Source organism: Macrosteles quadrilineatus, unplaced genomic scaffold (genome assembly GCF_028750875.1).
Source record: "Macrosteles quadrilineatus isolate MER2022 unplaced genomic scaffold, UCM_ALF_1.0 Scaffold_2__2_contigs__length_208266976, whole genome shotgun sequence".
NCBI lineage: Eukaryota > Metazoa > Arthropoda > Insecta > Hemiptera > Cicadellidae > Macrosteles > Macrosteles quadrilineatus.
The window spans coordinates 176,107,134-176,119,714 of NW_026542595.1; the positions used below are offsets into that span (position 1 = coordinate 176,107,134).

At 37.7% G+C, this 12,581-nt stretch overlaps 1 protein-coding gene across 4 annotated transcripts in view; it reads left to right on the forward strand.

The window, feature by feature from the left end:
* LOC128985765 (echinoderm microtubule-associated protein-like 2) overlaps positions 1 to 12,581 on the forward strand; it is a 102,116-nt gene that overhangs the window by 25,498 nt on the left and 64,037 nt on the right. For 3 of the 4 annotated variants that reach the window (XM_054405616.1, XM_054405618.1, XM_054405619.1), the window contains exon 1: positions 2,686 to 2,738. The exons of the other annotated variant lie outside the window; for it this stretch is intronic. In XM_054405616.1, the coding sequence (XP_054261591.1) occupies positions 2,701 to 2,738 (38 nt within the window). In that variant the 5' untranslated portion in view covers positions 2,686 to 2,700. Of the gene's footprint in view, positions 1 to 2,685; positions 2,739 to 12,581 lie in introns of those variants that run through there. 4 annotated transcript variants of the gene reach the window in all.

Sequence of the window (12,581 nt, forward strand, 5' to 3'; positions counted from 1 at the left end):
TTATGTTTATGATCCATGGAAGTATAGATATTCCACACCACGTCGATCTAACCCTTGATGTCTCGCTGCGGAAATTTAAACAATAAACTCAAGGTCGTTGTTATCAACAGCTGATAAACTACAAGGCAGCTACCCGCAGGTGACGGAATGCTAGGTAAACATTAACTTGCATTCATTGAGTAATGACATTGACTATGCACTTGATATCAAATCGTTGTCTTTCGAGACTGCAGTACACGTCCCATTTTTATTATGTTTTCTCTGGTCCCATCGCGTTGTCAAAATCGGAACTTTTTCAGGGTGTTTTACTTTTGATCTCGCCACATATTAAATCGATGGTTACCCATGAGTGTGTTGATTACAGTATAACAGATTTCTCTCTCTAATTTCTTATGCTTAACAGTGTGCTTTTTACCCAATGGTTATACTTTGCGCGCGTCAGTCTATTTAATCGAACTCATTTCAGGTAAGGAAAATTTCAAATAAATTAAAACATAATATCAACTTATTTTGCGTAACCGCGTGTTAAAATGGTACTCGTACTTTACAATTGCCAGTCTATCTGCAGTAAGCACAGTTACTTTCATTCTGCCTATTCAGCGCATTGCTCGCGTTCTTCTTTAGTTAATAGCTGTTAACTCAAACTTTCCTTTTCGTGTAAACCAAAGTTCCGAAAGTAGCTGTGTTTGTAAGAACTGATTTAAAGCCAGTCTTAGGTCAGTTTGGAAATTAATTTTGGTTTTTATTTGACTAAACTTCTATTTAGTTTAGTATTTTACTTGTAGTATATAATACGATTTATCTGACCAGAAAGTGAGCTTTTACCAAGTAATTGTAATGGGTGAGTAGGCCTACTCTTAAGGATTATAACTACGTTTTTTTACCAATAAATATTGGGACGCCACTGAGAGTAGGCCTACATAGTAGTAGTAGAGTATGATAGTTTATAATATTATGTATAGGCCTACTCTTTATTCTGTGATTGTAGTTGGGAATATGCGATTCTAAAAGTTTATGTAAACAGTATCCTTAGTTTTTTTTTTTTTTTTTTTTTTTTTTTTTTTTTTTTTTTTTTTTTTTTTACTATCCACCATAGCTTAATATGCTATCCACTGCAATTACTAAAGTCGACACCAAAACAATTATGGTATTACCATTTACAGTTCCGGATAGTCAGTAGGCCTACATATTGAGATTGCTGTAAATAGCTGCCTGTGTTAATCCAGAATTAACTTCGGGACGTGAAAATCAGCTGATTGTTTCAATGTTTCAGTGTCTTTGGTGAGTGTGTGTTCATCGATCCACTTTTACATTTTTTAAAAGCAATGGTCTTCAGCAGAAGACCAGAGTATGTGATTGTGTTATCAGGGTACAATGGATGAGACTTGTTGCTCAGTGAAATTTAAAGATGTGCAGTTATTTACACCATTACCGAAATAATGTTTAGCTTTTTCAAATTTTCAAGGGAAGGGTATACCTCTGTGTTCAAAGTCGTGTTTATTGGCCTAGACAGCCTCGGATGGTCACGGCGGCGACCAGGGGTCTGCAATCTGCATCGTCCAGAGAAAGTCCTTGCCTTCACCAGGCGGGGCTGCGACTGTGTGAGTGTGCGGGTGGACTTTCGCTGCCTTGACTTACCTTAGCGGTGCCGGCGACTTTCCAACGCGACCTGGTAAAAAAACTCAACCAGATATGCCGCCGTTCACTGCAGAGTGCTACAAAATATGAGTTATATGTGGGATTATATGTGGGTCGTTGATACAGTATACAAAATCAATTGAGATATTAAATAATAAGCATGTTTTGCTTTCTACAATAGTTAAAAATGTGCTCACACGTTGGCTGAAAGTGTTGTTGGCAAATGTTTTTTTATTATACTCTGTTCTGTTTTAAGACTCATGTATGAGGGTTTATATGTTTTTGGGTGCGATAGCTAAATGCAATGTATTTGTTTAAAACTTGCTACTTCTCAGGTGTACAGTATTATATGTGCAACTTGGAATATAAACACTGTTCATTAAATCGAAGCCATATTAAGTGAGCAAGTCAGCTCTCCACCCTGAGTCACATTGCAGAGTGGCAACATAACGACATTGAAATGACTAATTTTAACTTGAAATAACACATGACACTCATGACATCAGGCATTACGGTTGAGGAGGCCTGATGTTCGTTGTACAGTTTTAACTTCAGAGGGTGATAATTAGTACCTTTCGGGGGAGATTGGCTTGCAACCGAAAGAAAATGATCCAGGGAATGAAGGCCGGATGGGGTATAGAGGTCCCTCTACTGTTAAATAAGGTTCCCTAAATCAATTTCCCTCTGGAAGTACCATGGCCAATGACATAAAGTCACTGAAATACTCTTGCAACCGGTCCTACGGTTCTCGTTCAAAAATCTACCTCAGGTGAAGATTTGTATTCATGATCCCTTGCAATATTTTTTTTCTGCTGGCCTAATCCACCTGGTATTTTATAAAAGTTGTTATCCTATAGATACAATAAACCTCTGTTTCTTATTGGGCCAATTTAGCCGCAGTGAGAGGTTTCAGGTCTTGCATTGCGCAACGTAAGACAGGACAACGTACTGTAAAAGGCACTGGACTGGATCCTTGTATCGTACATTGCAATGCTGCAGTCAGTACGGGACTATGAGGGAAAGTGTGTGTTCCTGTGGATATTGTGATTTGGTGATTCTGCCATGAAATATGCGTACTACTTCCCCGCCGTCGAGTTTGTGTGAGTATTTGCTAAAGGGATGTGACGGGTGTGTGTAGAATCCATTCGGTAGGAGTGAACTAGTTTGGTAATATTTTTGATGATAGTTCTACTTTTGGTGCTAATTTCAGACGCAGTTGTTCTTCAGCAAAAAAAAAAATAAATGTATTTCCCTTATGTGTTAAATACCAAACACTTTGAGATCATCAGGCGGGTGTCTTGATGAAATGTGGTGATTTATCTGGTATACATTTAGATTCCAATGAAGTACCCTACACGTAATAGAATTGGCCATCGCAAACCTGTTAGTGGTGTTTTTTGTACTTAGTATATTCAATATTTACTGATAACTCGAAGAACTTGACCTCTAGACATCGTGGGTTTTTATGGTGATGTGTTTGTAGTGTTTTGCGTGCAAGTCTTCGGCTGTTGCGAGGAATTTGATGTACAAAGACATCGGTGTAAGTTGTAGCGTTTACAGGTAGAAAATGTGCCAAATTATTTGCTAGTACCCATGGTTTGATTTTCTTACAACAAACTAAATCGCTCTTTTGATCGTTGCACTTATTTGATCGAATCCACTTCTAATAGGAGAAGCAGTTCACTAACTGTTGAGTCCGAGATCAGTTCTTGTTTCTTCCAATGAACGTCTCAAGACATTTTAGATCGTATTTAGCGAGAATCGTTCATCCGTCGACTGGCAGCAGTTTGCAATGCGGACGCCGGGATTGTAGCATATTTTTCAACTAGGAGGTCCTATAAGAAAGCAAAAGCTGTGAGAGGCATATGGGAGGTCACCGAGCAGTCTGGCACGCATACCACACATTAGGCACGCCGCTGCGTGTGTTGTTGCGTATTCATGTAGCCATCTGGAACCGTGACTTGAACACTCTGGAGTCCTTACATGACCTGCTGAAGTACTGTGTATATTTATGGAGAAAACCATTACTACTGCTGAGGAAATCCTTGTATACGACGCCGACACACCTCTTCACCTGGCGCGAATTTAAAGCTAAGATAAGGCTGACCGAAATATGGCTGATGAATGAATGAAACTATAGCTTTGTTACTGGCGAAGGTCTGCTGGTAATTGAGCCAGGACCGTTTTAAAATCCCAATGATCAAGGTTAGCTTGGTTTAGTTTAGAACTGACAGATTTTATAAGGACCGAACCGGAAAGTTTATATACATTATTTTTTTACTAGTGGAATTCTTTGCATTACTATGGGATTACTAAACGTATTCCATGACTACCAAACAGCAAAAAGTCGAGTTTAGTCGATACGGATCCACATCCATGACCTTATCATATGACAGAATTGCACGGATGCCAAAATCAATGTTCTCGTTTACCTCGCTTGAACTTTACATTCTGCTATCATAAAATACAAACTTAGCCATTTATTATTGGGGGTCTATAGAAATAACCATTAAACTCCGGTATTATTTTTCTATCCATACAGTTTATCTACGTTAATTTACAAAATCCAGTCTGAACCTAATCAGTTTAAACACAGAGATTGTAATATCCCCTAGAACACCTAAGATTTGTTACAGTTGATGTATAAACGGAATACGATATGTGTATCGTCTTGTGTAGAATACGGAGACTTGGTAGGCTATACATCATTTTTAGATAATTCTCACACTCGCGCTAATTACGCCCTTGTTTGTGAAGACAGCTGACTTTCCCAAGCCGAGGTTCTGGCGAGGTTTACTATCAACAAACACACATGCGTTACTCTACTGCAATTCAATATTTTGTTAAGAAATTGATTAATTAATCCAATTAAGGTATGAATTTTCGTACATCATGTGACAATATTCCTTTGGAACCGCGTTATATTTGTTGGAGGTTTTGAGTATGGTGTTCTCGGTTACTACGTAGTCAGATTTATTTTGCATGTTGTTTTATTCTTCTTTTCGGGTAACATACTTAACCTAGAAAGTAGGGCGTAATGTTATGCTATCATATCTTATTCGCATACGTTTATACAACAACAACACAATACTTTTCAATTTGACACATCATAGGCGTTGATTGTAAAAATATTAATAGAAGTTTTGGAATCCATTTAGCATACAAATAAAACATCTTTTTGTGTTGCTTCGATTTGCAACGACAGTTTACTTTAGTTTTCTTTAAGCTAATAACTGGGTGGCCCTCCAGTCAGAATATTTTCGGGTGTTTTCCGTAGCTTGATTAATTCAACTGTTAGCCTGTAGAAACACAACTCAAGATGACATGGATAGTTCTGTTGAGAGAAATTTCAATTGTGACACAAATTAAAAATATTATCATCTCCATTGTTATTTTACACCAAAGTAACAACATTAGCTTTATGTCGAGACTGCTTCAATTTCCATGGTACACGACTTGAGGTGAGACCGTGTAAGCTGATCCTTGGAAAGCCATACAAGATGAGTCACTCGGCGGGGAAAAAACAAAAAACAAAGGAAATACCTACGTGACGACACAAAGATATTGGAAAAAAGTTATGAGTTACCTCTTAAAATAGAATACATTTTTAACATCATAAAGTATAACAGTAAAGTTATAATTCGGCAATAAAACACACTCATTTAAGTATAGTTTGAACTTTGAATAAAAGCAATCATTGACTTTAGATGCTAAAACTATTCGATTGCATTACCTCTTGGAAGCTTATAATTTTTTAACGCTTTTGACATTCTTAAATGTTTTAAAGATACATTTTAGACACCTTCGGCGAAAGTAAACATCTGAAAAAACTTTTAAAATATGATTCAAACCCGTGGTTTATACTTTTTAGCTAAAATAATAGGTTCTCTTTAGAGCATTAAACTTATTAGCTGTTTCTTAAAATTAGATTGATAGATGGAAGATATTCTACACAAAGACAACAGCCAAGTCTAGATAGAATTACCGGTGTATTGATTACGTAACGCCCAATAGCGTGATGTTACAGTACCTTCAACTTGTCGCAACTCATTACAAACTTAGGCTGCTCTAAAGTACTAGGATTTATATGGTTTTCAGATATTTGAAATGGCTATCGACAATTTATGCTTTAAGAAACTGCCACATTAAAACATAAACTTTAATGTAAGTTAACTTATTTTAAAATATGGACATAAGTTAGTTTTTCAAGGAACGCACTTTTTGTATCCACTAATTCAAAACTCCAATAGATGTATCGCAAAATGTTTTAATTTAAGTTCAATTTACCGCGCTGTAACTACTGGTTTTTAAAATTTAGTATCCTCCCAAACTCAATATCCATAACAATAATTGTTTGTTTTTACTTTACAACTTTCATTTCCCACTGCGAAATTAGTCACGAGGACGGAAGATATTTGCACCTCAACTGTTGGCAGCGCCGCAAACCAAAGGAAATTACCAAACATCAAACCGCCAGGGGATTGGCATAACTGTGGTGAGTGTTTGGCTCACGGTTTATTTTGTATGAAATATATCACTTTTGTAGAATATGGATAGAGATGGACATTCCGAAACCCATGGCAAAGTTTTAGACAGTTGTAATACAAATGAACTTTGATGAATTTAGAGCGCTGATGTTAGTTACTGATTTCTGTCGAATGAAATGCGCCAATATTAAACCAAACAAAACTGTAAAGATATGTCATTAAACTAGAGTAACCTGCTTGTCATATGAGCTATCATATAAATTATAATTAAAGAGAAATGCACAGTTTTAAACTGTACATAATCGAATAACTGCACATCCTTTGAATGAAATATGGCTACTGCTGGTCAAAATGGGCAGAAATTAATTGCGCCAATTGACCTGAGTCAGGTAGTCGGGTATTCCTGAATTGCGCCAACTACTCCAGGGATCCACCCGATACGTTCCTTAACTACACCAAGTGGCGGCCCTCTATTACTGTATAATTGAGTAGGTTAGGGTTAGGTTGGGTTGGGTTGGGTTAGGTTAGGTTAGGTTAGGATAGGTTAGAGGTTATGTTAGGTTAGGATATGATGACACGTAAACAAGGACACTCCTTCTACCGGCAACTCACCCCTTCCTGGCTTGGGCTTGGCGCAATTAAGGAACTCTTTGACGCAATTAATGAACGACCACTTTTGGATGCTGAAGCAGACATTGCATGTACTTTGGTCGTTCTTTAATTGCGCCAAGCCCTCAACGGGTTCCAAAAAATGTGCCTTAGTTGCGACAAGCCCAAGCCAGTTAGGGGTGATACTAATGACTCAGTATCCAAGTCATTGGTTGTAGAATTGGACTTTGAGCGTATTTTAAGAAAGTCGAGTCAGTCAGTTTAGAATATATTGAGATTACCTTCAATGTCAACGTAGAACAGCTAGTTCTTAGCCAGGACCATATACTGTATGACAAACCCAATGATCAGACACGTACGTTAAAACAGTAACTGGGATTCATATGCAATATTAAGTTCTACTGTACAGTTAAAACAGTTAGTCACCTAGACTGGAGCAATCGGCATACCAAATTGCTCGGTAAAAGTGCAGATAGAGATGGACAAACGAGCAGTTTATAGAGCTGTTTCCCTAGATCTCCTTCGTCATGGGTCGTCAAGGACCTTGAGCCCTGGGAGTGCCTCATCATTGTGCCATCACTCCATTAGTGATATCCCCCGGCATCTCGCGACCTTGGAATATTGTGTGGTTTTGAGAAACGATTGCCTATTTTAAAGTATTCATTTTTATCTTAATTATTGTGATTATACAGTACTTATGTTGTTGTTTCGGAAAATAAATATTGCTCCAGTTTCGTTTGTTTAAGTGAATTCTACTGTTATCAAACGAATGGGAAGGTCTTTGGAAGAAATCCCTTTTTATTTCAGTTTCAATGAATATTTTCAACGAAATGCCATTGTATTAGTTGCGTGTAAAATGTCCATCCTTTACGCTTTTAGGAAAATAACTGCCTTTTTAATAGAAATTTTGTTAGGTTTTGACGTAGACACAATACCGCGTATTTAACCTGAATGTTAGTAAAGGATGAGTTTGGAATGGAGTGATACTTGTAGTTTTGCTTCTGACCAAGATCCGCTGTTAAGGCCCGTTTTGCCAGAAGCGTCTGGCGCGTTTGACGCTCAGCGATGATCGCTAGAGTGATAATCGCTCAGCGTCTATCGCTCGGGTCTATTTTGCCAGAAGCGTCTGTCCCTTGCGATTATTCTATCAGTGAGTGGGAAAATGAGCTGTAAAAAGAAATAGTAAAGTATTTGTTAGCTGAGGAATTAGACGATGAAGAGATATTAGAAATGTTGTGCAAACCTAGGAAAGAAGTGCGTAATATGTTTTAAGAGACCTGAAGAGGGATATTTTAAATTGTTAATTGAAAATAACCTCCACTCTGATGAGACCAGGTTTCACTAGTTTCGTCTAATTTTTCACTAGTTTTTTTAAGTTTTTTGATCTTCTTCACTATTGAATCCCCACTTTGATTGTGAGATGTCATTAAACTTGTAAACACAACTGATTTAAGGAAACAAAGTTATGTCAACAACTAAACACGTGCTTATTCCAGTAATAATCGCTAGCGACTGCGTCTCCGTCTGCTCCAGGAGCAGTGGTCCGCGTCAGACGCTAGCGTCTCAGTTAGGCCCATAACGGACAGAAAAAACGCGACAGATTTTTCGCCGCGTAGACGCCAAGCCTACCGAGCAAAGGACGTCACTGTGTGCAAGTTATACGAACGTTTTATCTGTCGCGTCGGACACTATAAACCCAGCGTCAGCGTCGACAACGCAACCGGACCGGTAAAACTGGCAGAAAAAACGCAACAGAAATGACGCGAGCACCTTTATACGGGCAGCTTTTACGCGGCAGATCCGTGCTTCACCCCCACCATACTCCTCCGACAGGGTAGTTCCCAGGCGCCAGTTGTGCAATACTGTTGTTGCGTTGAAAAATGAAAAATCTGTCGCGTTTTTTCTGTCCGTATAACATGGGCCTAAACAGCTCCCTGGCGTCGACGACGCGGCGTTATTGCTGCTCGTATAACAGCATTGAATTTTTAGTTCAACGTCGGCGTTTTATCTGTCGCGTTCTTGCTGTCCGTATAACATGGGCCTTTTTTACAGACGCTGGCGGCTGTAGCGATAGACGCACGAGACGCTTCTGGCAAAACGGGCCTTTACTGTCACGCGATCTATTGAAAACCCTAAAACAGCTGGGTGTAGTTTTGAACTACCCAAAAAATAAAAATGTTTAGGATTAATTCGCATATATTTGGGTTAATCAGCCAAAAAATGTAACCACTAAGCTACCCAGCTATCTTTGATGAATTTGAATTTCATTGTTCTAACAATCAAGATATTACTTTCTCTTGAATTACGCTTACTAGTTTTCACAATGTGTATGTTTGAAATGCAAATTGGCCGTTCAAGCATTTGTTCTTTAAAACCGCTTGATATCTCTGCTGTTCAAACCCCCAATATTGTCCAAACGTACTCTTAGATTATTCTTGCTTCGTTTCTTTCGAAATACCCACTGCTTAGCCTTAGTGCAACATCACTCATCAAATTATGATCCCAATCCAAGAAAGGATAGGTAACGTCAAAGAAAATATCTCAACTCTTTTAGCCCACCCAGGTTCACCACTCCTTCGAGGCCTTTAAAGGATATTAAAGGTGTTTCTACCACACTTGACAGCGACAGCGCCTATCCCCTCAACCCGTGTTGGCTAGGTTGACGTTAGCAGTGACCAGTGGACCGTACACTGGTCGTCAGCGATACGTCGGTGTCGGATGACCGGGAGTGGAGAAACATCGAGCTTGCTGATGGACCTTTCCGGGTAGTGAGGTAGTCCGTGGGAGTAGACCACAGGCTGAATATGCTTAGACAACTAACTTAATCTCTAGATTATTGAAACAAGGTACTGATGATTCATCTCCCATATTTATGTTACATTTTGAATTTTTTCAGCTAGGTTCAGTGACATCAAAACCTAAACTTAACTTATGAACTCGTCCGACCTAAATTAACTAATGATTTTACAAGGTTCAGACTTTTACAGTTTTGTTACTGACCAAGATCAGCTGTTTCTTTAGTTACGATTATTTTTAGAAGCCCAATGATCAATGACTGCCTGGTCAAGCTTCGAACAGAAAAAAAACTACCAAATTTTCTTAGGATTGAACCGGAGACCTTCGAATTGTTAGGTAAACAATTTGTAAGAGCAACGTGAAGATCTCAGTTTAAGAACATGTTTACTGTTAATTGTCTTTTTGTTTCACATTGATCATATTGGCCTCTTGAGTTGCTCCTTAGCTAACTGGTCCCTTTGGAGTTTCTATGCTTTGGACCTACTAACTTCTGCCGATTATTGTCTTCCTTGTAAGACTATACTCTCCACATTTTGGCATTATATAAAAAACGTCCATTTCATGTAGTATGATTGCAACATTATCACCTACTCTAAAGCTTTAACAATTTCACATACTGTATATAACTTCACATCTATTTGATCAACTTAACCTTGACAACTTAGAACCCAGTTGGGATTCCACTACATTTTACTTCTGTAAAGACAATAACTTAATAATATTACAATATTTTAGAAAATGACTGATAATCCTTTATCTATATCATACGTGTGCTTACAATAGTTATTTGTGTAACTAGTGTAGTTTCTTTAGTGCAGCAAAGATAATTTGCACACCTGTTACACATTATATTTTTCCTACAGTTACTATAAAGCATATAAATAATGAGTCATTAAAATAATTTACAATACGTTTTTAGGTTAGTTGGAATCCAAACGTTGAACGAAATGGGAAACGCTGTACCAGCTGATCGTAGTCGTATTTACCCTTTGGGTACTTTCCTGTTAAAGGGAACATTCATTATTATCGATGATTTATTTTCGATATATCGATATTTTTGTTTTACTTCACGATTGGTATTCCATCTGTTTTAATATATTCAAACGCATTTAAATTACAAATTAAGAACTAACCTTGTCTAGGCAAAAATAATAGCCTATACATTGGATTAGGACATGAAACTATTCTAAACTAACCTAACATAACTAACCAAACTTGCTGTATAGGCTAAGTTACCGTTTCAAAATTCCATTTGATAACAGAAGAGAAAAGGCATATGGGGAATAGGCTATCAAACGGATTTTTGAAATGTTACAGCCAGTTTGGTTGGTTAGGTTAGTTTAGAACAGTTTCATTTTAATATAGGCTAATGTTTTTTTTGATTGTTTGTTGATACTGAACAATATTTATTAACTGTATCCTATATCGTACTTGTCAGCTGATATGTTTCAATTTGTTACTATCAATATACCGGATGGAAAACAAAACTATCGATATATCGAAAATAAATCATCGATAATAATGAATGTTCCCTTTATCAGGAAAGTACCTATCTTGGTAGCCAACTTATTTTCAAGCGTACACGTATTACGTGCCTAATAAAAACACACCGTTTTGTGTTGTTTTGTTAGAATACTTGAGTGTGGCAAAAAATGAGTGCGGCAAAAGTAAATAAATGCAGCAATTAGCTACTCTGCGTGCTATAATCAGTGCAAGGAAACCAGCTTTGTCAGGTAACTGTAGGTAAAGGTAAATTGTCACACCGGGAGTGAAGGTTTTATTACACCACTCGACACTTTACAGTTTAAGCAACTCTGGCAATATTTGTTCTCCTTATCATCTACAGAATGTTCAGATAACGGAAGAAATCTGAGATATTTTCGGCTTTGTGAGGAGATGACACTAGGGTTTAATAACTATAAACAAAATGTCGATTATTTTAATTGCTAAAACTGTTTCCACAATTGACGTACTTTCGTGACAACTATAATGCGTTTGAATTTCATAATAAGCTCCTTATTGAATCTCTAAACATCGAGGTAGTACAGTGTACTTGCTATGGACATAATATTTTCAATAATGTTTTGAGCCACTATTAAAGTACAGTAATTTAAATGACATTAAGTAAGTGATTTTAAAAAGCAATTACACCACAGCACAGTTTTTATCTCAAATGAGTGGGTCGGATTAACTAAAGTCGTAAAGATCTCTCATAAAAACTCACAGTCAGCAATAAACTGCTGGTAATCATATAGTCTAACTGACTGGGGTCTCTACAAAAAGTACAGTACCACTCGTAACTTTTTCTCTATTCACTTATAATTTTTTACATCGGTAACCTCTTACTCTTACAGGTATCTATAACGTTCTATTACCTGATCGATGTAGAGAACTATGTTTTATTTTTGATTTGGACAAAAAACAGAACTGCTGAATTCCATCGAGAACCAATATTTCGAATTTTAAGTTGTGGAGCATTTGTAGAAGAATATTCGGCATGTGCATTTACGATCATATTCTATTTTTATGCTGCTGGTGGCATTTTCAAGGTGCCCCAACCGGCCTCTAGAGTTATGTGGATGGTTCCAATTCCAAACCGGCTAAGTACTCTACCCATAAGGAAGAGGAAGACATTGTCCAAGTAACCCAGTTTGCTCATCGCACCGCAATACGGGTGAACACTTTCAACGTGGTGGTCTTGCTTCATCCAACCACATACTGTATACATTGTCGGAAATTAAAACTAATTTGGGGTTTTTGATACAACTTCAGTGTTGTGTTTATGTACATTTTCGTAACCCACTTCGTGAAAGAGTTAATATTGTGCTGTATCTATTTCTATAATACGTTAAGCAGTTTTTTGTGAACACTACTGTTATTTGTGGACCAATTTACACGTTTGGGGTGTCAAAATATTCGCCTTAATTTGAAGTTTTGCAATAAAAATAAGGTTTTACCGTTTTACTCTCAAAGGTTCCTCATGAGAATTCCGGAATTACCAGGGCCGAACTTACCTAGGGGCGGACGGGGCGAGCGCCCGGGGCCCCCGGG